Source organism: Chelmon rostratus, chromosome 20 (genome assembly GCF_017976325.1).
Source record: "Chelmon rostratus isolate fCheRos1 chromosome 20, fCheRos1.pri, whole genome shotgun sequence".
Lineage (NCBI taxonomy): Eukaryota > Metazoa > Chordata > Actinopteri > Chaetodontiformes > Chaetodontidae > Chelmon > Chelmon rostratus.
The window spans coordinates 4,058,187-4,084,102 of record NC_055677.1 but is presented as its reverse complement, the minus strand read 5'-3'; the positions used below and the strand labels follow the sequence as shown (position 1 = coordinate 4,084,102).

Sequence of the window (25,916 nt, the reverse complement as noted above, 5' to 3'; positions counted from 1 at the left end):
AGAGGGTTTGCTGTTCTTGGTTTCTGCAGGATTTCACTGAACAGGAGCTAGATGCTAACACTAAAAACAGGGTATCCAAAAATTTCATCCAAAACTGCTGTTGAAATTTAGATTATAACCCTTATATTTAGATTTACCCTGGTGACCACCAAAGTTGTACAGGTGCATTTTGTGGGATCCTTGAATGTTTGTACCAAATTTTGTGCCAGTCATGTGGTAGATGTTGACGTATTTAACTGAATAATTAACCACTTTGACCTGCTGATGGTGCTGCATGAGAAGTCAGGGGATCACCAAAGTCATTAGGATTCATCCTCTGGGCACCGTTGACATATATACCTGATGGCAATCTATCCATTTCAAAGAAAACCGGACATAATAACCTGCTGGTGGCACAAGAGGAGAAGTCACCGGATCACCAAAGTCAGTACGTTTCATCCTCCTGGGACCATGAATGACAGAAGATTTCATAGCAATCTATATTTCTTGAGATATTTAATTGACCAATGAACATCGCCATTCCTACCCGACCACTCGCTTGGCCAAGAATAGCAGAACTAGAAAGAATAGATGACTTAAAGTTGTCTTTATTGAGACTATATGTAGCCCTGAACCCAAAGGTTCCTGCGTCAAGAAGACACATCACTGCAACAGCTCTGTCCAGACATATGGGTTCACGTTTCTTTAGCTCTATTTCATGATTACCTCTAGAGTGCTATGGTCTGTTCATACTACTCACAGACAGCCTCGTCAATATTTTCTTTGACAAGTTTTAAATATTAACAGATAAGACACACAATGTATTGATGTCAGCCTAATAAGTAAACACAGAAAGGGATTTTGTCCAAGTGTGGTTTATTTAAGAAAACTGTGTTTATTACATGACTGAACTGCAGTATGTAGCCCTAATTTATTTTTTTACAACTCTAGTACAAGTCTATTCACAGGACCCAGCTAACAGAAACATACATTTTCAAGTGGGCCTTGATTAATTACAAAATTCCTCGAGTGTCTCCAAAAATAAAAAATACGGATTGATGACTGAGAGATAAATAGATAAATACACAAAAATCTAATCAAACTCAATCAGCCAATAAATAAATAGAACAATAAATAACATTCAAAACATCTTTGGCCAAACTCGGGCCACTTCGTTGTCCCCACAGCATTGACATTGTTGTTGGTAGATGCCTCAGCCAGTCAGAGCACAGTATGCTGACTGAATTAGCTTAACCTATGTGGCATGAAATAGCAAGTGAAAGAACAATTATATTGAGGCACTTTTAAGGATGTTCTAGGAAATGACAACATTTCCATGTGTATGCGTATTCCCCAAGAGGAAACAAAATGTAAGACAAGAAACAACATTCAATTGAAAGGTAATTGAATGGCTGCTTTGCTCATCTAATCATGTTACCATATCTTCCCTTGCTTTTTTTTTTTTTTTTTTTTACAATTTTGGGACCGAGCACGGTAAAAAGTACCACGTGAATTAGAAAACGGTGAGCTGGAAAAAGAAGATAACATGGAAAGAAAACAATGGTTAAACATTGTGTGTTGCCAACCAAAAGAACGTTGTTACATAAGTGCTTTATGAGTCTGTGAATAACATCAATGTGTGTTCTCCGTGGTGGTTGAGTCCGACTGAGTTTCTGACTGCTCCCCAAATATCCCTGCCAGTGTCTTAAAGCGGGGCCCCCACTCATTGAGGTAATCATAGTCCTCCTCAAGGTCTATGGCGAGCGAGTCGATGGAGCTGAGCGACTCGGCCACGGAGCCGTTGCCCTCGTAAGCGTACGTCGCCAGGGAGTCGTAGGGCGGCGCTGAGTTGTCCACGTCGTGCTCTTTCAGACGCTGGTTGATGAAATCTCTGATGTCGGCGCTGTCCTGAGAGACAGCCGGCCTGGGACCTCTCTTCATCTCAGGTTTGACGTCCCTGCGGTACAGGTTCTCTTTGACAACCTTGGGATTGCGAAGCGTCCCCATGTCAAATGCGTGCGTGTCCTCCTCCCCGCCTCCTTCATCATCATAGTGGATCACATTATCCCGGATGTCCTCTTTTGATGACATGAGGGTTTCCTTTTTCTTCTGCCGTCTCAAGCCCACATAGAGAACCACTATAACTGGGGGAACAGAACAAGAGAACTGCATGTTAGACACCTGCTGGCACACTCATATCACTGAGGCTTAAACACATTGCCTGTTAGAATATATCACAATACCCTAGCAACCGGGTTTTTATGTCAAAAGATGTTGAGGTATTTAGGGTTAAATCCGGGCTGCATTTGGTTCTCTTTTAGATTTTACATGTCAAGTTAGCTTTAACTGTAATAACTTTGGTGACCCCCCCCCCCCGACCTTTCACTTAACACCTCTAGCAGATCAAAAAACACTTTGGTTTATGGGCCTATATCTGCAAAACTAATGACATTCCCTGCAGCATCTGTACTAATTTAGAGCTAATTAGCAAACATTAGCATGCTTAAACTGATAAGATGGCACTAACTACAACTAAGATAGCAAAAAAAAAAAAAAGAATTGCATGTTAACGTTGTAGTTGTCAGCATGTTTGCATGCTAATGTTGACATTAGCTCAAAGCACCACTGTGGCTAAGTACAGCCTCACAGAGCCACTAGCATGCATCTGATTTATATGTAATGTAAGCTTCAGCAGCATTTAAATGATGCAGTTCAAACCTCCTTTACACTGAGATGCAATAAATAAAATCCCATTGAAACTGTGGTTAGGAGTTAACCTGCTCATTTAAAAGACAGTTTTCATCCAAATATGGCCCACTTTCAACCTAAGTGTCTGGTCATATTATGCAAATAAATGCCTGCTGGGAATTGCTCTTGTGCCTCAAAGCAAATCATATGTGCATAGCATACTTATAAAGCTGTATAGCACTCTAAGGTCAAATTGTCATGCTTAGAATGTACCAAAAGCAGCGGTTTAGTGTTCTGGCAAGCAACCCTTCAGAGGTTGCTTGAGGTTCTGCACCTCATAGACTACTCGTAGTACTGCGGTGTGATTTTCAACACATAATGTTCCAATAAATTTCCCTCTCTTCCTTTCTCCTGTCAGTGCAGTGTGTCCCTCTCTCCGCCTCCCCAGTGAAAAATGCAGTAAAATGTTTTCTTCCTCTGGGTTTTCAAAATACGGTTGCATATATAGGAGGAAGGGCAGCGGCCGGGGTAAAACTGAACTCATTCACATGAAAGAGTCCAGTAAATACATTCTGACTGAAAAAAGTAGGTCTCTTCCTTTCATCCTTGTTATATCTCACTTCCTCTTTGCCTCCCCTCACTCCCAAGCGATTTTTATCTGCCTGTGTGTAGTGTGCCAGCTCCCCCCAGTGGCACCTACGCAGAATTCAACAACAGTCTGCTATTATAGGATGCACCGGTTGAACACAGCCTGTCACCGAGCGCAGCCAATCCACATCGGTTTATAAGAAACAGCAATGCAGATGAAAGTCTCTGTGCCGGCCTGTTTAATTTACTCCATCATTCGTCCTCACGGGACAACTGGGTCATCCTGACAAATCCAGCACAGGAACTAAGTGGCTCTATGGAAATGTTCTCAGTGTGAGTTCTGATTCTCTCTGCAGCTTTCCTTCTCAGGGACAGCAATGATAGTTTGGCGTCAGCCTCAGCCTTGGGGGGGGAAGCCGACTTGGAGCTTTGAAGACATTCTTCTCAGAGGATGTGAACACAGCTCTACAGCACACACCACGACAATCGACTGTGCTTTTATGAAACAATGAAGCCCAAGCTGATATTTCACATGAATACATTCAGGAAGGTAATGAAAAAGGATTTATGATGAGGCATAGCAGGAATTTAACAGCGGATTCCTCGTTGGATCACATATTAAACAGATATAGAGGAATGTAAATACAGCTAATTCAAAAGGTCATGGCTACCTTGACTTACACTGCATGATAGGAACTTCTTTAACAACCGACCATCCCATATTCATAATTCAGAAAATGATGCCATAAACCTACATTTACTTCCTCCCTGATATGTAGATGAGTTTGGACATTAATAGCAGAGAATTAAGGAGGAGTTTTACAGCAATGACCTTGTGTGAAATGTAAAAGCTGTAGCCTGGGAAGCAGCCACAGGGCAGCAAGATTGGATTTAGTTTATAGAGCTAAGCGTCCCTCCCTCCAATCTTAAACGTCTCATTGAATGGCCAAATTCATATGGGCTCTATAATTAACTGCGGATGCTCCTGGAGCGACGCCAGACTAGGTCTGATGGTCAGCCCAGCAAGTTTGGAGTCAGGCGCTGTCTGGCCGTTCAGATGCACATTTGTGTTTTAGGTGTCAAGCTCAGTGTCTTACAATAATCTCTGACATTGACATCAGAAGCCAGTGGTATTTAAAACTGCACCAGGGAAGATTTTAAAGGTAAACTACACCTGAGCTGTCAATCTGAATCTTAATGACTCACTGCAGATTTGCTGGTTTGGACAAAGTAAAGTTGGGATTAAGGTACAGACACCTCAGACGGTCACTGAAGCAAATATTCTCTCAGACGTGAAAGAAAGCACAAATTACTTACAATGGTTTAAACAATTGTATCCTCCACAGATAGCGACAACACACTTGAATCAATTTAGGTCAGCAGAGCACACACCTTACTGAGATAAATAATGATAATAACTATCTTTCTTACACAGTGGGAGCTGCCAAAGTGTGAGCTTTCCTCTGTGCTGAGAGATCGGGGCACTACGGCAATACATACAGCAATCCATTTCCCCCTGATTATCGATGACACCGTGCTGAAATGAAGACTGTTTACAAGCCAGATGACAACGGGTCTCACCTAACAGGATGACGATACAAAGAAGGATGGCGATCAGAGCTCCTGTGCTGAGACCCACAGGGAGAAAGATGGCTTCTGCACTGCAAGTTAGCAGGGAGCCATCTGATTCGCAACCGCATACACGGATGGTCAGGGTGCCGGTGCTGCTCTTGGGTGGGTAGCCATTATCTTCAATCACCACAGGAAGGAAGTAAATCTCCTGCAGACGCCGTCTGAAGCCACTCCGCTTTGTCACAATTCCAGCTGTGTTGTCTAGAAGAAAGGGGGAAGGAGAAATTTTGCAATCAGCCACCAAAAAGAAATCTTCAAAACAGTCGATTTTGTTGAAAGAGTACGTGGGCTTAGATTAAAAGAAGCTTCCAAATATGTATGGAAAGGCCTGAAGTAGTGCAGCAAGTGCCTTTTCCTTGATCTGTACAGGCTCGACAGTGTTCTGACCAAAGCAAAAGAAAATATTCCACCTAGCATAACCTCACATCAATCAGACAGTCCGCCGAGCTCCATTACAAGTCCGGAGGTCCGAGTATGAGAAGAAAGATGAAACTTTTCAGTGTCTGATAACTCTTTATGCTTGATATGAAATCCTTTCTGAATGTGATGAGAAACCGCAATGTATCAAAGAGTTGTCTTATCAAAGCTCTCACCATTTTACACCACTTACTTTAGAAGCTGATACCCAGTACATCGTTCCCTGAAACACTGCGAAGCGTTTTCCATCTACCTGCACTGCCAGAACTATTGGGATCTGTTGTTATTTCGTTATCTCGTTGTGCAGGCGGCGTCACTTCAGAGAAACAGCAGATTAGCAATGAGAGATAATGGATGAAAAACAAATGAAAACACGCAAAGGGAACAACTTGGGAAGACAGCCGGAGGTGTGAGAGTGGCGAGTGGAATAGAGGTCGACAATGTATAGGAGGGAGAGGGAATGTGTCAGGTTGGACCTGCCTGGTTCTGTCTGCTACAGCTGGACTGTCTGACCCCTGTCAAACCGGGTTTGTTCCACTGACGAAGCCTGGCACTTTTTCTTGACAGGAGGTCAGGCATTTTAGCACACCTTGCATGTTGTGCACAACTGTGATTTTGTTTTCGCTCCCCCCCTCTCTCTCTCTTGCTGAACCTGTCCGCGGTGCCCGTGGTGTTTGTATTTTCTGTCCCTGCCTATCAGATCTCACTCTGTATCTGGAGAGTGTGCTCGCGGGGCCTCTGGCAGCCAGGAAACTGCAAGACAGTGTGTCCAAAAGGTAAAACTGGATCAGAGGTTCAGACCTGGGCTTGTCAAGGATGGAGAATGCATTCGTTTCCCTGGACTCATCCTGCCATGTCCCACTTTTCGTTACCCGTCTTTCTGGTTAGACTTCAAAGGGCTCGGCTGCAGTGTCATATATGCCCTTATCATAAGACAACGTCTGACTGCATGTGCTTAAGCTATTTTTAGCATTGAGACGCACCACTCTTATAAGCTTTGAGCAAGAAACTTTTCAACTACTGTAGCTAATAATTGAAATTGAGAGGTGGTAGAGATTGGTATCTATTAAGACTTAATTCATAATGATCCAATTTCTTGAATTATTTGCACCCAATTTCAAGTGTTCTCATTCTTATACTACATCACTATCAAGGCCACCTTCAATACCATGTACAAACATTTTAATGTGTGTGTAATCTCACAAACTAGTTATTTTCTGTCATAAAAAGTGATCAATTAACAAACAGCTTTCTTTCTATGAAACTGGAATTGATTGAAGGCGCCATTTCTTTCTTATATTCTTGTACTGTAGTCAATTGTCAGGTGTAAAGAACCACTTTTCAATGTGGTTTCCGCAGTTTAGAAGATGATGATGCATAAACTGTGACAGCGTGACTAGTGTGCCTCCTCCTCAGGGCACTTTGTCAGAAATAAATCAGCCGTGTCTGACTGTTGTGGTTTCAGAGGTGTTGCTGAAATACAAGAACACTTACTTCCAAAGTCCCGGATGGTGAAATTCTTGTTTTTCACGTCTTCCTTTGGTGATTTGAAGGAGAACTGTTGTCCAGCAGCTGGTAGATCCTGGTCTCTTGCACTGAATGTTTGAATCACCTGTTGAGAGTGAAAATAAAAAAGGAAGGCACTCTTAGTGCACACAGGTTTCAACTGGCATTTACTTGGTTCATGTTAAACTTTATGTTTTCATTCAAGTTTTACTTTTCTAGTGCTGCTGTTCCTGTATGGGGTACATACACTGGTTGCAGACTTTCATCTACATACTGGCCGTGTGGATTTGCACAGATGGAAGGGTTTTTTTGTGTGTGTTTTTTTTCAATGTCAAATCCTTCTCTTTATTGGGAAATGAAACTCCTACAGGTCAAACTGTTCTGGCAGAAAATGTGGAATTATTCAACGCTGAACAGAGTCCTGCGCTGACTGCATGTCAGATCTGTCAGTGCTGCAACAAGGCAGTGAATTGTTCTCTCTGTAGTTTTGGATACAGTCACTGAGCACTTGATTGATAACTTGTTGAAATTTCCAGATCACCTCAACACACAGTGTGATGGATTAAGTTCATTCAAAGCTGCTGGAGCTTGTTCAAGGGTCATGAAGAGAAAACTGTTGTTTCATATTGTACTTATATTACAGTACATCGTCAAGGAACGCGGGGCCAACTCCAATTATATTCCCAAAACAACAAACAGCAAGAAAAAGACACAGTTTGATCAGTCCAACACCCACTGCAGCACTTCAACTTTCTGCAAGACTGTATATGTGAAATGTGTTTACTGAACAACACCTCGCCAGCCGCTAACTTTTCTGTGTTTCCTCCCTGCTTAACACAGACTGCTGATTCAGCCGCCTCTGTACCAGACTGCTGACGGCTTTATACTTTCTTCTTTTCCCCAGACGTCGCAGAGCTTTTTGTCTGAAACCGGCTGTCCTGCCAGCCCAGCTGTACTACCAGTCTGCTCTTCCCCGCCCACTGGGCTTGACCTGCTGCAGACCTGATACCTCAGGCCTGAATCCCCCAGATGCAGGAACCACTAATCAACCCTGCTGCCCTGTTACATCACCCCGACTATGTTGCTCTCACAGAGTGGGGAGCTCATTCCTGTCTCGGTATTTGAATAAAATTCCCTCCAGGGAAGTAAACCTGACACCAGGTGCGATGAGAGCTCTGTTGTGTTCCCCACAGCAGCTGCACACCCCACACTATTGATTTCCAGTGAACAAATTAGCTAAGTGATGAATAAATTTGAAGCTTCAACTTACAATGACTTTTAATTGCGTTTAATCCATCGATCTTTTTCTTTTTTTCAGTAAACCAGCGATAGCAGAAATGATGGCTTCGGTCCGTCAAAGCTTTCCATGTCTTAAAATTTTATGTTTGTCCCAGTGGAAGAGCAGTGAAATCACATACCATAAAGCTGCGGTGTCATGTTTCCTTCCTGCAGCTACAGAAAATCTCTCTATAAAACGTGCACAATATAATAAAGTTTTGTTTGCGTATTTATTGTCAATTTCTAAAAGCATCTTAGTGATGCTTCTATGTAGCATGATCTCTCTAATGATTCTTTAAATGTTGTTTTTAGAGACAGGAAGCAATACCACATCACAGAAATACCGACTGTATACATATTGTTTTATTTTCTAAATACAGAATTGAAATGAAAGGTCCTATAAAAAATAAAATGTTATTATATTATTATGATTATTATTATCATGCATTATAATTTATCATATCAAAAATTGGTATATTTTTGCACTCAAGAGTGCCTCCCACCACTTCTTAGTCATAAGTGGATCTGTGGCAGCTGTAACTGTTTATTACTGGGCACTATAGTATATGTTAAATGGGTTTAAGTGTGTTCTGTTCTTACAATCAGCTGCATTGTGAGATAAGCAGATAAGAGTGGCAGCTAAATGCTGTAAATGTAATTGCTCCAGCATAACACACTGAGACTGTAGGATACCATTATAAAAAGAAAAGGAAATACATTAAAGAGCAAAGAACACATTATAGCACTGGCTGCCCTAAGTATATCTATACAACTCCACAGTAAATATGCTTGTTTTATGATTCCTTTGTGGTTGCTTTTTCTCATTTCACACTTCACCAGTTCACCAGTCAGGACTCTGATTACAGTAAATAATAAAATGAGGAAATATTCTACTATATTACTTTGCCACAGTCCTGACCATTTTTATTTGCAAATCTCAGTTTAAGGTCTTAGGCCGCTCTCCTCCTGCTCTTCCCACACATTTACATGAAAATAGCCAGTTGCTTCTCTTGCTTGGCTACATCCTGGTTACAGATTATTCTCAATGGGATGCTGTGCCACAGCATGAGACACTCCAAAACAAGCAGTGTGCATGTTTTGCAGCAGTGTGAGTGCATAATCATCAGGAGAGAGAAGTGTGATGGATTTTACAAGAGAGGATCTGTGATTCTTTATCATCCACCAGCTGTGTGCAACACCTGGTGGAATCATGCTTGGGAAAAACTGGAGGAAAGTGTATATTCTGCTCTGGAGGGGAGGAGTGAGGAGAAGAAGAGGAGGGGGAGGAGGAGATGAAACAGCCCAGTCTCAGGCCAAAGTGTGTGAATAACATGCCAATCCGCAAGAGGATAGCATGTTAGTGTCACATTTTACCTCACCCTACCAGCAGGGGGCGATAATGATGGGAGCAAAGGGCAAACATAGTATAAGGAGCAACAAAGTCTGCTTATGGGTGGAGGTCGGGGTAGTGTGTCACACAGGACCTTTATCCTGTGTGAAACTGCCAGTCAGTGATGAGTCAATGATCTTTTCCTTAACCTAACCAAACAGCAGCCATCACCAAAAATGTTTCTCACTGAGCGTAAAACTGGAAGTCTTACTAGACATTTCATATTTATTATTGCTAAGTTGACCTCGTAATGAGAATGTGTTCTTTTCACACCTAGGGGAGGCACAGCGTGACACTGACACAGTGAACTGGCAGGTCTATTACACGCTTTGGTGTAGTTGGATTAAAAGCAGGAGATTAAAGTATGGAACTGAGGAAGAGGATAAACTGAGAGATGATAAAAACAAGGCACACATTGCATGATGATTGCAGCTGATCTGAATATGAGGATTTAGTTTACCTTTTTTGACTTTGACTTTTCCTGGTCTACTTTTTTGTACTTTTCTAAGAACTTTATAATATGCATTTATCTGTACCTGGTCCAAAACGTTTGATTTTATCCCAAGAACCAACTGCTGTTTGATTTCTAGGTAGAGCAAGATTTGGACCTCGGTGGTTTCATTTGTCACAGTCTTGTCAAAGTACTGAAAAGCTGAATGGTGATGGTTACTGGGCAGAAGTTGTGCAAGTGAGTGCAAAGATAGTGACAGTGATACGATTGGCAGTTGTAGTTCAGTAGAAAGAAAATAGTTCTTTTGGATGCATCTCTACAGCTGATATCTCCAGAACTCAGCAACTCACACAAAAATGAGAGTAAAACTCAAAAAAAGAGAGAAAAAAATCAGCTACTCTGCTCATCAGTACTGTGTGGATGTGGTTTGAGCAGATTTGATTGACAGTGCCCTTGTGGCATAAGCACAAAACACACAACTTTGATCAAATTTTGGCGAAATCCTGATTGGTAGGATTTACGTACATGACATCAAACAGCCCTTCAGAGCACAGACAGAAAAAAGTGAGATTTCACAAGTGAAACAATTTAGTCTTTGGCAGAAAATTGTGCATTCATGCAGGATCCCACCAAAGTAAGCAGATGATTGAAAGAAAAGGTTGTCAGGGCCACTTTTCTGAGTGTCTCAACTCGATCTTGAAGGCTGAAAACATGGCAAAAATCACAGCCAACTTCATGTTCGGAAGACAGTGATGCCTTGAAATGCAGGGCACAGCCGTTGTTTTGATTGCAACAGGCCTGAGGACCGGCAAACCATCCTCAATGTGATGAGGAGTCTACAGCAATTTGATAGACTGCCAAAGAAGCTGTTCCCTCAGAACGCTAACTGCATATAGATGCTAGTTAATGGGCTAATTTACAGGCACAGGTGGTTTACAATGCGCACAGGCAAATTCTCCACTGCATCTCTAATATATCAGCTGAAATGTACTCTGGGTTGCTGATATGCAAAGCACTGCTGTGCTTTATGATTGCTTCTCCTGCTGAATCGAACTCTATGACACAATCAGTTCAAGATTTAGATTCATATACTGTGCTGAAGGGTTCTCTGCAAACTCTCTTAAAATAAGAGGTTTTATTCAAGCGACCTTGAGTAAGATACTGGAAACGAACCCTCTGTGAGGCATCAATGTGAGAACTAAGTGTGTGAATTTACCACAGCAACATGGAGCTCCAAAAAGCAGAAATATCACTAAATTGTATCTCCACATGGCACAAAATCACTGTTTATTCATGCTGAAGTATAAAGAGTGACTCTTTGCAGGCACTTATAGAAATCCACACCTTTCAGATTCAACTGAACACCTTTTGGTAGTTTTCAATAACAACCTTGATGCCATGTCAGCTTCAATCAACAGCTGTCAACTCTCTGTAAGGTCAACACGTCTTAACACTAGAAAATGTGATGCCTTCATTGCTTTGAGTGAATGACATGTGCACAGAAAAAGGCAGGGCACAGAGCAAATGTGAACGTACCTGTCCCACTTTGGCATTTTCACACACAAAGGTCTCATAAGGACTGGCGAGCTCAGGTGGGAACTCGTTAATGTCCAACACGTGGACAGTGACGGCCACCCGACTGGTCAGAACTGGACTATCTGGAGAAGGAAACACAACACAGAATACGTAAAGCACAAATGTGCACTCAGGACTGGATAGTGTTACATGAATACAGAAAAAACAACATGGGTTTTTTATGTTTTCACAGCACTGACATCATGTGGCTATCCTCAGTATTGCCATCACACGATGAGCTGAAGCATAAAGGTTTATCACTGCTGCTGTAGGACGGCCAAGTGGTTATAGAGGCTGTCCAGTCAGAGCGTCCTTGAGCAGATGCTAAACCGCCTATCTGCTCGCCCACTGTCGGTCACTCTGGTTAAATGAGTCTGCTAGAAAACCATTCATGTGTCTGGAACATGTTGAGGCATGAATTGAATCCGTCCGCTGCTTTTTATGACGATTTTGATTGATGATCAAAAGGAGAATTAAATAAAAACACACAGTAAAAGCTTCCCATGCAAATAAAGCATGTCTCATGCTCTATAGAATATGGCCCTATAGAGAGAATATTTTCTTTGCAGGCTTGTTTTTCCTCGGGTTCTGTTATGGGTTTTAGCCATAAGATGTGCGGCCCATATTAATTATGGTTTGAAAGCCCCCTTGGGACTAACTTGAATACAGGCTTGTTTGTTACAATGTTTCCTCACTGCAGGGCCACAACGGGGAAATGTTCTTTTTGTGTGAAAGCCCAAGTAAGGTAAACTTTATGGATTTGATGTGGGAATAGGCTTTGCTCTGCAGTGGGGGGCTTAGTGTGTGCTTGTTTGTGTGAGTGCCAGTGCAGGGGCGCGTAGGTGCGTAGGTTTGTGTGTAGGTGGGTGGTTCAGAAGAATGCAGGGGGGATCTGTAGAGTCGTCTCAAGGGGATTGGAGACGCAGCCACAGCTCAGTTAGTAACCTGTCTCCGACCTTGACGGAAAAAGCAATCTTCCCACTGAGGTAAAAATGACACCAAGAATGGGATTTGCTGCTTTGCACTGACTGAACTACTAACATTGATGCGCACCCAGCAAAAATACTGATCTTTTCGGTCATCGAGGTCCTCAATTCTTTGGCCTCCAAAAAGTTTGCACAACTTCAAATCTTCCAGATCAATGAAAATTTGTCTTTGAAGTCCCAGGCTTCTGGATGCAAGAGTTTATCATTCACAGTGCGCCTCATCTCATCTCAAAAACTAATCTAAATAACTGTTGACTGACTCTCAGCATGTCATCAGTGATATATCTTATAGCCCACTAGATGGAGCAATGGTATAGTGCTTATTTTCAAATCTGACTAGTGTCAGCATTTCAGCCCAATAACAAATGCTCTATTTATTTTATTGAAACAGAATCCTGTCGTGCTACAGAATGCTTGGTTGGTCAGCCATAAAGCTGCCTGCTTTATACTGCTTTTCTGCTGGATATTACTTTTTTAATTAAGCTCATTTTAATAAAAAAAAAACTCTATCTTTGCAAGCAATCAACCACAAATCTATAAAATGTGCCACAAAACGGATAGAAACACTCCATGTGGCGAGTCATCTGTTAAAAGTGTAACTGCGGAAAGGAAAAGTGAGAAAAACCCACAACTGAAAACTCCATGTTGGTGTGGAACTACACTGAATTGCTGTAAATAGATAGAAAGTGTGCTTCCTCATTGCCTCTTGCCAAGGTTATTATTGCATTTAATACATCTCCCCCTCTCTTTGACTCCCTAAAATTGCCACTGGGCTTAAATGCCAAATAGCAAACTGCTAATCTAGCCCCGGCTCTTATTTAGCACGCCTTCTGCTGTGTGCTGTGTCTCAGGAGAGCAGCAGACACTGCTCTCATTTTGCTGCATGACTGCGGTGTCTAGCAATGACCGGACAAATCTCCAAGGCTTTGTGAAGTGAAAAGTCTCCATCTCAGGTGTTGTGCTAATCATTACAGAGTAAAGGTACCTTTATTCAAGGAAAATGTCATCCAACGACTCATATAGTTGGAGTCTTTGTAATGGGGAATAAAAGGTGTACGTGGAAAGAAGTTTGAAAGCGTCAGCAGCAAGGACACACAGCAATGCAAAAAATGGGTCAAATACAGAACCCTGCAAAAAGATCACTGTTTATTGAAAGCTGCTTGGCAGTGTCAACTGAGACTATAGAAAAGTCAGGACATCTTCCTGTGTGCACGACCTCGACTCATTCAGCGCATCATTTCTACTTGCACTGGAGGTATCGCGCTTCAGTATTTATCGCTGTTCTTCATGGTTTAAAACCCGAATAACAGACAGACAACATCCCAATGAAGATAATAGAATGCATCACGGAGGAGCCATAACAGCCATTCAATACCCAGAACACAAAGTTCTGCCAAATCTCACTCAAGGTCAAAAACACATTTGAACTCACAAGTTGGGACACAAACTCTGGGGTGCTGGGTTTATCCCTATCCCTGCTGCACCAGTGCAACCAGTATTATTTTAACATTGGCTGTGGATGTGGGTTTTTTTTTTTTTGTCTTTTTTCTCGTGGTGAAAATAGACGCCAGAGGAACATCGGTGCTCTGACAGGGGAACCAGAGAGGACAGAGGGCTGGATCAGAAGCTGATAAGAAAGGAGTGGAAGGCAGATGGGCGAGGGCAAGATGTGCAGAAGTACAGCTTGATTCCTGCGTCTCGTAGACCGAACATGTAACGCCCTTGTTAAACTCCCATCTTCCTCCTACTCCCTCCTCCCACCACCCGATATCCTTTCAGCCTACCTCAGCCTCCAGTTCCATGACACTTACGCACAAAAGCCACACAAAGAAACACGCACTCACACATTGAAAAGAGAATTAGCATGTCACTGCCATGACCTTGAGGGGATGTGAGTAATATCAGTTTCCAAGGCGACAATGACTCAAGTTTTAACAGCCCATATTTCACAGTCTGTCCTAATGAATATACAGCGTGGGTAATTTTGATTGAGCACCAGCCTGCCTCTGGGATAATGACTTTGACGGTTCTTAGCAGATTTGATGACTTGATGACGATGGATTTGCTTATTTATCCGGAAATTTGCTCCACTTCCTTCATAAAAACATAATTAGCTTGATGACATTTCTTAAAGCCACAGCTCCACATTACTTTACTTTCTTTAGCTCACAACATGTTGTGATGCGGCTGCATCTGCCTGCTGTTAAACTCTAGAAGGTTCACATTTTACTGTGGCGTAAGTAAAAGTTGACTCTGGCAAGAAAAGCTCCCTTCCAATGCCAATGTCATCAAACGTGTTAAAAAAAGACCGTTAAAAATGAAAACAGAGTTGAAGTGAGTATGCTAGAGGAGACAATGTCCTGAAGATACATCCCGCTGGGAGAGCCATCATGCTTTATAGTCACCTATAAACCTTTCCAGCAAAATGGGATTGAGTATTGACTTGAGTAAAAGCGCGTTAAATCCTTCACACAGATTATGGCGGGGGAAGGACAACGCCACCTGCATGAATCACAATCGATCTTGTTGTCATACTTACTAAGTTTGGTCGCCACGATGGAGATATTGTGCTGCGCGATGCTCTCTCTGTCAAGGAGTTCGTTCGTGGAAATCGTTCCCTCCACCGGATCAATGTCAAAGTAGCTGTCCAAGTCACTCTTCCAGTCAATGGAATACCTGAAAGAAAATGTTTGTTTAATGGCATCCATTTCCAACATAAAGCAGAGAATTAAACCCCAGTGATTTTCCCTCTGGGCTCATGTATATGAGTTAGGTGTAATATAATGTTGGCGTAGCCTTCATTACTCATTCTGAATGGTCATTTCCAGAAAATGTGCTGAGGGTCGCATATACTTTCCAATCTAGTAATGGGGCACATGTACTCTGGCCATGCTGAGCAAACGGTTTTCTTGGGGGCATAAATGAATTTTAGGCACTGTTGAAACCGTATCAATCTCTCACGGCCGATGGACTACAAAGGCATAAAATGTTGGTTTGGTGTCTGAGAACAGAGGGTACGGCGTCCTCTCTGAGAAATACATCTCTGGTCTTGCCCAAGTCGCTCTGAATGCAAACTACGAAATACAAAAGAGATCTGAAACCAAACCACATGCCACTGACAGCGCCATTCATCATGCCATGCTATTTGATCTTAAAAGGCTATTTTTTCATTAATAATTTGGAGATCGTCAGTGGAGTTCCCACAGGAGAAAACATGTTGCTGTCTTCTGTTCCCCTTCACAAGGAGGTCAGAGGTTGTTGGTTCAGTGCCTTGCTCACAGGCACTTACACAGGACAGATGGTGAATTTCTCATGGGCTTGAGCTTGAACCCTCCATATGAATGAGCCTCTCCAGGCCACCATTCTGGCATTTTTTTCTTTCTCGTAGCAAGCTATTTGATCTTAAAAGGGTATTTCTCATTAATATTTATCATGCTTGTTTTTTTTTACACTGTACAGCCTCAAACTGGACTTGACTCACTCATTAAGAGAAAGAGGCCTGGCGTGAATTCAAACCCCCAAAGTCTTTTACTGTAATGAGAATGATAACAAAACCACTTCGGCAGATTTTTTTTTAATACAAGCTTCCATCAGATTTTCTGTTTCAATTTTGATTTGCCCACGTCCTTTCTCTAACTCTATGTTGCGCGAAGCCTTGAAGTGAACATGATCGTGTCAAAATAGTTTAGTGTGAGTCTCTTTGATAAATATTACAGCCAAACTCCCATCAAGAGTTCAAAAGATCAACGCTTTGCAATTTTTCCTCAGGGCAAAAAGTGTTTTTTTTTGGGGGGGGTATCATTTGAGTCAAGCTGCTGCTGCAGCATGTGTTGCACTGTGAGTGTGGCCCAGTGCTTACAGAGACTGCCTCATCCCAAGTATTCCAAACAAAATGCATTGAAATTCCCTGGACCAACACAACAAACCCCGACAAGCACAATCTGACAAGATAAATGCAAAAATGTCTCAGAAATTACAAATTATTTTTGCATTTATTGGAGACAGAAAACATCAAACATGTTTTACTTGTAATTGGTTCAATCTCTGAGCTATCATTCAGGAGAATAGAGCTCATCAACAGATGTGAGAAAGAAATCACACATCTAAAGAGTCTACTCGGTGCTGAGAACTGTGGATCTAAAAATTAATTACAGCGTTATCTCTGACTTTGAACTGCAGTAATGTTAACTCAGTCCAGGGGACATTACACACAATGCGTGAGGAAATTTTAAAAAGCGAAGGCACATTTGTGTTTATTTTCCGCACCCATTGATTTTTACAGTTTATGGTTTTGCTGCAGTAAACACTTTCTAAGTTCTCAGTCAGTATCTTGTGATCTGTCGTATTGTCATTTTCGACAGAGGCCAAAAGTTCATCCTTTTAAACTCATTCTGACTTTCAGAAGCTCTTTAGAATCAAACAACAATGCAGTATTCATGATGCCCTTTTGTTTCTCCAGCTACAGATAACTCAGCACTACACTGCTAAACAGCAGAATCAGTTGAGTTTAAAGTCTAAAAGCATGATTCCCTATGCATGATGGGTCATTGGGTCTATTGTTTTGAAGTGAAGAATGCAGGGCTGCACCATGAAGGTACACAAATGAACAATGTCAGCTGTGGTATTGATGAATATTTAAAGTGCTGGAGACAAAGTGGAGATCCACAGAATAGAGGACATAAGCTTTTTGTTGCACACATCTCAGCATCGTCCGTTTTTTTTTGTTTTTTTTTTTGTTGTTGTCTCTGGAATAAAATATTCATAACAAAACAACTGTGCATGCAACAGGTATTTTTGCCGTTTGTGTTATGCTCCAGCGATACATCTCAGAAGAACCATTACTACAAAGCAACGTGCCTGAGCAAAAGTAGCTACAGCAATAGATTTTAACAAAGTGGTTCTCATACATTTTTAAGAAGGCACTTCTTTTGTCTTTGCCAATGTCAGTCTATTGTTATCTACCACTCAAGTGCTATGATAGAATGAGTGTGTGTGTATTTGTGTGGTAGCAGGTGCATAGTAAGACAGAGAGACTGAGAAAGAGAAGGAATGACTCGCCTTGAGTAGAAACCAGAGTTATGTCAAGCATATGAGAACTGTAAAACGGAGCGCTGATGTCTGAATGTCCCACCTGATAATAACCGAGGAGAGACCTGCAGTCTGCAGTAAGCTACCTTAAAAAATTATTTCAGACTTTAGGATTTTGTCATGCTATGAATGTTTGTTTGATGACGATTGATTCTTGAGTTCAATGCAAGAAACAGACAGAGTGAAGTCAAAGCATTACAGAAATGAGTACAGAAACATTGCATTAATATGCATCCTTTGCTTCTGCAGGGCTACACTGATACACTGTACTACTGTCTGCTTTTTATCAGCTGTCAGGGTCAATTTAGATTGTGCTTATTGTTTCTAACAGTGTTTTCAGTGTTTTATGTGCAAACTCTTGTTGTCTGGTCCGAACAGCAGCTCTTTTTTATAATCTAGCCCCAAAATGTTGCATAGTGCAAAACTAGTTACTCTGAACTTCAACTAATTACTGCAGTACAGCTAATTCCAGACGTGGATAAAAATAAAAGCATGAGGACAGCTTCCTCTGTGTAATGTGATCCATTTTAATTACAGCCATGAAAGCTGTATAAAAGAAGTCTGGCAAAATATCATCCACTTCATTTTCCTCTCAAAGACGTCACTAGTCTGCCAGGCAACACTAACAGGCACTGTGCACATTGTTATGTACATCCATACTTACACACTAAAAAAGGACAGCTATACAATACACAGTACAGTTTTATAGTATGTTTAGTTTAGTTTTTCTTTATTTCTTCAAATTAAAGTTGACGTATTGGTGTTTTTGATCAGGTTAATTATTTAAATGCGCCTGCTGAGAGACTAGTTGTCCTGTTTTGTTTTATTTGTAGTCTAGTTGGTAATGTTTGTTTTTGTTATCCCCTTCGTCTCACAAATGGGCTGATCAGGAAGCATTTATAATCCCCTTTGTGTGCAGCTCGTTAGGTCTTTCCTTGTGTTCGTTAGGTTACTTTGGTCTGTTTTGTTCCATTCAGACCTCTTTTATGGGCCCAGAACTTCATGTGTTGACTTTTTTTCTTGTAAATAAATATTTTTTTGGTGGAAATCCACCTGTGACTCCATAGACCTGCCTGTGTGGTCCCTCACACAGTCAAAAGTGATAACCTTTATATGCATGTTCCTTTAAGATGGTTTAAAGAAGGTGCCACACACACTGAATCCCATAAAAACAGGTGCTCTGAAACTGTGCATCCAAAAGGTGTGATGCAATAAGAAATAATAATTGCATGACCAGTCAAGATTTGACAAAATAATTCCCTCTGGAACTAGCATTAATTAACTTTTAGCCTAAAGAGCTGTAGTTTTAGGGACTTCAGCTGAAATTAGATCTTTTTTTAAAAGCTGATTCCTCTGTCAGCAAAAGAGTGTGCGAGTTGTTCCTCTTAACCATAAATTACAGGGCAAAATATTATTTTTATTCATGACATCGTACTGTAGATTTAATATGATAGAAAAAGAACATAAATTACAAACCAGTAGTCAAATTAATTTCAAATGTAAATAATCTTAATGAATAATTTATCAAACTAAAGTCAGATAATATCAGCACATTAAAATTAGCGCTCAGATATCATTCTCATTTTAACAGTGCAGATATCAAGTTCAGACATGGGTCCACTAATAAAGTTCTAATGTTTTCTCTGTCACGTCACCAGGACTTTACATGACAATGTCAAATGTCCTACATCGATTGATTAGTCCTCAAACTGATGAGTGAGACGGACAATACTCTGAAGATTAAAGCCACAATGACGTTGATGAATGGAGCCTGGAGACATTGATGAATGGATTAGACTTCTAAAACCTTCAATTACTGGCAGCGGTATCACAGTACTTCTCCCTTTAGCTCTTTTATCCTCGTGGGAGTTACGAAGGATATTTGGTTCAACAGTAAAGCCTCTCAAGATGAAGATGTGCGTTCGGATCCAGGGTTACTTCATTCCCCGTAACCACTCATTCTGGAGCAAGATTTAGTCTTTCTGAATAATATAAAAATGATTTAGATAACACTTGTTTCAATGGACAGAACTGAAACTGTGGCTTCTTTCTGTTTCTCTTTATCCTGACCACGATCAAGTATTATTATTTGAGCAGCAAAGTTTCATTTTAAGTTAGACCTTAATGTGTCTTTCCATCAGAATACTTACAAGCACATCTGGAAGTACGGTTCATTCATGGTCAGTAACCTTAAATTTTTATAGAAAATCCGAGAAAGTTCATAGTAAAAGTACTCTGATGCCACTTTAAGTCAGTTTTAGTTCCATTAAGATTGGGAATTTGGACTGTTTGCTGAAGACAAATGAAAATAAACAGATTCACCACGAAACATAATCAACATATGTAATGAGTAACATTGAACACCACCATTTTCAGCCACTTAGATCATTTTGAAAAACTCATTTTGACAAAAAAAAAAAAGTACAACACAACACTCTGAAACTTGTGTAAAGTATATAATGGCGAGTTCAATTTTACCTGACTGGACTGCCGCTGGCATCTAAATCCTGTGCCGTCACCGCTCCAATGATGGTGCCCGCGGGTGTATCCTCATACACATCCATCACATAGGAGGGCTTATTGAACACCGGGGGCTCGTCCACATCCAAAACGTTAATCTTCACTGTTGCTGTGTCTTTGAAGGCCCCAAAGCTTTGAAACCGTGGATCCAGATGAGCATTGGAGGCATCAACCTTAAAGGTGTATGCTTTCTTGGTCTCAAAGTCCAGCGGCTATAAAAAAAACAGAAAAGAGTACAGTTCAACTTACTTTGCAACTACAGTTTATCTTCACATAATTGTGTCATGATCTAAAGTCTGTCATCGCTCCTGCTTTAATTTACTTTCTCTCGAGTGTTCATCTGTATGCGCTAAGAGCACTTGAAGAAGTGCAGTTACTGAACATGAGCATCAGTGTCGACAGCAAGCTTGCCCTCACTTCATTTTTGTTATTGTAACATTTTCAAGGATGAGTAACTGCTATCAGATGTCAACATCAGCCTCTTTTTATCCGGCAAATTTCAGTATTCAGGTGATTTGAATGTTCACGTTGTCATTCAAAACACACTCAAATAGAATTGTTCTCAGCTGCCTCAAAAGGAGAAAAGGCACTTGTGAAAACACCCTCAGATATGATATCACAGGTGATGATCACACATATTTTTCTTGTTTAAATGGCAGTCAACAGCACAATGGTACCTATTCCATCAGAGACACACAGCGGGTCCTGCCCAGGGTAATGTCTTGCCCCCTCAGTGTGAATAAGTCAAGCTACAGGTACTGGGTTCAGCAGGACTACATCCCTTCTACAAGAGTTCTCCAAACAACAGCTCAGGGGTTCATGTTCTACCTCCTCAAGCCTCTGACATATCAGCCCAGAGTCAATTAGTCAAAAGCGAGGAGAGAAATCTGCATCCACGGTGTGTCTGCTGCTGAGGTGTAAACATCCGACAGCGGTGACACCCGTGTTCGTACTTCTGCCTGTCTCCTGCCCTCTCATGTGTGACCAACCACACTTGGCGAGCTTGCAGCTGTTCACGCTCTACTGGCCCGGACTCACATGAGAGACATTCCTTTCTGTGTATTTCAAATTGACTAACATGGAACCACTCTGGCACCAATGCTATCTTCCTGCCCCAGGACTTGGGCTTCCCTGGCATGTTGTTTCAAAAAACACCGAGTGAAAACAGCTGGCTTTAGCACAGCAAAGTGTGCTTATGTAAAGAGACAGTGAAAGTGAGAGGGGAGGCGTGCTGGAGGATGTACAAAAAAGCTTCTTTTTTTTGATGCAAGATAAATATGACCAGTCACTGTCCAAATTAAATGCACATGAATTAGCGAACTAATTAGAGTCCAACCAGTGACTAGAGGCTGTGCAATCATGATTTCACAGTGATAGCAGATGCTTCTCAAGCCCTCTGTCTCCCCTCCATCTCCATGGTTTCACAGTCTTGCTGCTACAGCAGGTGTCCGTAAAAAAAGAAAAAAGAGAGAGAGCTATGTGAAGGCAAGCCAATCTGAAAGCAATCATTGACCATCAACCACCATGATTGGTTTGATTACAGTGCGCCAGATGCAACTGGCTAGGCACAGCTATAAGATCCTTCAACAGGAAATACACTCTGTCCCTTTCAATCTCTTTCAAGAAGTGACAACATGCAGGAAAACCAAGCTCCCTGAAGTAACGCTTCCATAAAAAAACAGAGTTCACTGCAGGTGTCATTCAAATGCTGATCCCTAAAGTCAAGCTAAAAGATTTCCCATCAATTTGCACCTACAAAGTGGCCTAAAATTTACAGCAGTCATTATTTCAGCTTACTGAGCTTCATGCTGGTTCCTGTGAATTGCTGGAAATCTGCATCAAACAGAACTCAAAGTACTTTGCTTCTCAAAGGGGACGGGAATAAATGAGTCAATGATGTAATGAAAATATTCTCATTATTTGGCGTTCATTAGATTCGAAACCAGTATAAAAAAGAAAACTAGACACCGCAACCATAATGACACTAATAAGAGGCCTTCTTGCATTGTATATCATATTGTGCCTGAACAGCCACATGTAGACAGCCATGCATAGCTCAGCTGAAATACGTGCACAGGTGGAGGAGGAGGAGGGAGGCCGATGCTGGGGAGGTGGACAGCAGGAGGTGTACACCAAGCCTCATTAGCCAGAGTCTCACTGGGAATGAGGAGAAGCACTGCTTTCCATCTCAACATGCTGCATCGCCACAATTAGGATAGAATCCCAAACTCTCACCCTTTATAACTGTCTAATTTTCATGTAATCCTCGGCTAGCTGCAGACAGACTTGCGGAGCGTGATGGGAAAATGCTCTTTTCACATGCAGACTTTGCACTTCTGACACAAATCTCCTAGCAAGCGCAGCTGGCATCACGGAGTTCAAGTTGTCAAATTATGTGCGTAAATAATGCCTATATTTAAAACAGTGGAGCAAGAGAAATATTATTTAGGCGCAGGTGGACTGTGAAGGTAAAAGTGACCAGTTCAAGAAGATATTTTAAGATTTTAGCTACTAACCCTTTTTCAGCCTCGTCGCTGTGGCCCAAGAAGCAGTAAAACGTTCAAAAGCACCACATCAGACTCACACAGTTACCTTGCTATAACTCTAAATTGCTGGCAGGCTAATACAGCATCACAAAGCCAAAACACAAGGACATATTTGGTCAAAACTCAGTTAAGATGGTTTGGGACACTCTTAGCTCTAGAAGCTGCTATCACACTTGTATTGACTTACTTAAAAAGGACAAGACAGCTACAACTCTAATTCCTAAAATAAAAACAGAATACAGTCATTTGCAAGCAGAATTTGCGAATATTAATGATCCTAATGTTTACGTGCAACTGCAAGCCACTAATAACATTCATAGTATTTTGTCAGGATTGGAAGGTTTTGCCAGTTAAGGTACTCATTAAGTAGCACATCAGAGAACAAATGCAGCTCATTTCTTCAGCAGATGGAATAGAGAGAAGACTTTCTGAACAATGCATGGACAAGCATATGATTAAGTGTCAAGCAAATCCCACAGATTCATTTACATATTCTGGTTCGGGTGCCAAAGACGTAACGTTGAGAGCTTCACTGCCTGTTTAATGTGTCTCGGACTCACGATGTTCATAGTATGTCTGGGATATCTGTTGTTAAATAGGAATAAAATGGGGCCAGGAGGGGGTAATGAGAAACTCTGAGTTAATGAGAAGACGTGCTAATGTGTCAACGCTTGACTTGGGGAGAATCAAATCAGATCTGGAGGCCATAGGGGAAATTTCCCAGGAAGAAAAAGATGGCCATTCATTCTCTGACTGCATGTATCATTTTGCGTTTTTCCCCCTTCCTCGAAGATGACCTACTTATGAGCTCAGAACCAGTGCTGTATGAGTAACTATTACCCATATCCACACATACATTATGCTTAAACAAGTTGCATACACCTACGCATGTTCAATTACTTGTTTGAAGTGTCTCATTATTGCCTCAGTTGTTATGCACCTTTTATGGGTTACTGCGGACACAACAAGGAAGTGTATCAACGGAGGAATTTGTAAGGAGGACAGACCGAGTTCCTCTCATGTCAGTGCTGCTGCTCTTCAACATCACAACAGAACGCACTTGAAATTCTAGACATGGTGCTGTGCCCTTTGATATGTAAATGTGCACCTTCATTGCACTGGCAGTGATACTGAATGAAGGAACTTTTTTTTTCTTGCCAATTGAACGTCTTAGGTTCCAAGGGAATTTGTTAATTTAGAACAGGGGACTAATCAAGGCATCAAAGTCTCATAGGTACAGTATTATACTTCACACACATTAAAAAGTCATTGCACCGTCAGATTCACATGTGTGAATGCTGAACTGTGCTTGCTGACGATTTTTACTGAGATATGAGAGTAAATCCATAAACCAAAATCTGTTCTTCACTTGATACTCGGGTCTGTTTCTGGTCCCTCCTCCGCAGCCTGCTCCCTGCGCAGTGTAAAGTGTTAGTTGCAGCTGTTTTTTCGACTTGCTGTTATTTTGGGGATGGGAGAAACAGGATGATATGCATATTGAACAAGTTCTCAGGTTTGGTGTTCAGTTCAGTATTACAATAGCAGAGTTCAATACTCTTCTCAAACCTCAGCGACGCTCACTTAATAATATGGGGGATGGTCTTCTGCCAGCACCCATGGGCAAATCCAGCCTTTCCCCTTGAAGAATCATTATCACTGCACAGCAAGTCATTAGCAGGCTGATATCATTTGTTTGTGCTGAACACAGGTACTACCCAAGAGGCTGGGAGAAAAATACTGCAAATGTTGTTTAATCTGTGGTACGCAGAGCAGTCTTAAATCCATTTAACCACAGTATAATATATTTACAATACAACTTATGAATCATTAACACCCCCTCACATGATTTATCCTCTGAGAGTAAATCAAAGCTGAGCCAAACATCCCTTGAATATCGCATTTCTAATTGCAGCGATGTGAGCCAACATATTTCTCCAAACAGTCACATTACACCATGTCTGGATGCATAATTCTAGTGAGGCCAAAACCTCCTGATCCCACATGACAGTTCCCATCATCTAAAAGATTTGCCAGTTGGGTTGCAGCAAGCTCTAATAATCCTAACAATGCCCAATAAGATCAAGACATTATTTCTAGGATGCAATGCTGCTGCATGGTGGAAATTCCACTGAGATTCTGAGATAAGCAATTATGAGTCTGTGGCGTGATATCTCTGTTGTGAATGAGTTCCTTCTTCATAAGGTCACGGCAGTTATTGACTGACAGTTCAGCAAGAATTTGCCATGCAGAAGAATGCTAAAGACCTCTAGCCACCATAAGCAGGCAACTGACCACAAAGCACAATGAGTTTATCATCAGTAGAGGAAAGCTTACATGCCCCAGAGAGCCATTGAATGTTCCTCTGAATACCGGGGGGTCCTAACACTGTGGAGAGGAGATGCTCACTTTATTGTGCTGCCATCAGTCACATCGGTTTGTGTCCTTTCTTGCCTCGAAGCCTCTCCCTCCCCACAGTGCTCACAACAGTGGAGTGCCATCTGAGAGCCTTGCCAGCAGCCCTGTCCACGCTGCACTGGAGTGGAGTGACTGTGAAAGACTCGCACTGCCACTCTTAATAGGACAGGGTTAGCCATGGGATGAGCCCCGAGACACTAGTTTAATCTATTACACCCACGCCTCCCCAGGCCACCAGAGAGAAGGCACTTCATCGACTCCAAGCACCACCTCAGCCGCCTCTTTGTCACTCACTCTCCTCTTTTTCTTTCTTTGTAGTCATTCACTCACGCACAACACATGCATAACCAGACATAGACAAAGACATGCGCACACACATTGCTCCCTGCCTGGTTGCTTGGTGAGCTGGTATTCATCTGTGCTGGGCACCTGGATCTCCTGTTGTTCTGAGGTATTGTTCCTGTCTTTCCTCCTTCTTTTGCCTCCTTTCACACCAGGGCTTAAAATAACTCATTTCACCTCCCACTGGAACATTCAGCACTATAATCAATAGATTAGTTTCAACTCCCATCTGTGAGCAAGGCAATGACAATGGATGAGCTCTTAGATACTTATGCTATCAGATATAATATACTGCAATTACCCAATGGCAATATAGAGATTTTACATATATACAGTATATATGTTGTTTTAAATTGCATTGATGTGTCTTTGAATGAGCTATATTGGACCACAACCCATTAGTTTTTTTAAATTATTAGTATTCAACAACATTCCTCACTGTTTTCTGGCCTTCAGTCAAGTTAGCTGTTGGTTCATTACTTTTGTCATTTGACCGGTACTTTTTTTTACAGCTT

General features: G+C 41.6%; 1 protein-coding gene across 1 annotated transcript in view; it reads right to left on the bottom strand.

Moving 5' to 3' along the window:
• Positions 1–1,611: 1,611 nt before the first annotated feature.
• LOC121623723 (cadherin-12-like) overlaps positions 1,612–25,916 on the bottom strand; it is a 56,951-nt gene continuing 32,646 nt past the window's right edge. Inside the window, exons 6-11 of the mRNA XM_041961138.1 lie at positions 20,057–20,310; positions 15,030–15,166; positions 11,466–11,587; positions 6,799–6,916; positions 4,837–5,088; positions 1,612–2,123 (exon numbers count right to left, since the gene is read on the bottom strand). Of these exons, the coding sequence (XP_041817072.1) occupies positions 1,612–2,123; positions 4,837–5,088; positions 6,799–6,916; positions 11,466–11,587; positions 15,030–15,166; positions 20,057–20,310 (1,395 nt within the window). The remainder of the gene's footprint in view (positions 2,124–4,836; positions 5,089–6,798; positions 6,917–11,465; positions 11,588–15,029; positions 15,167–20,056; positions 20,311–25,916) is intronic.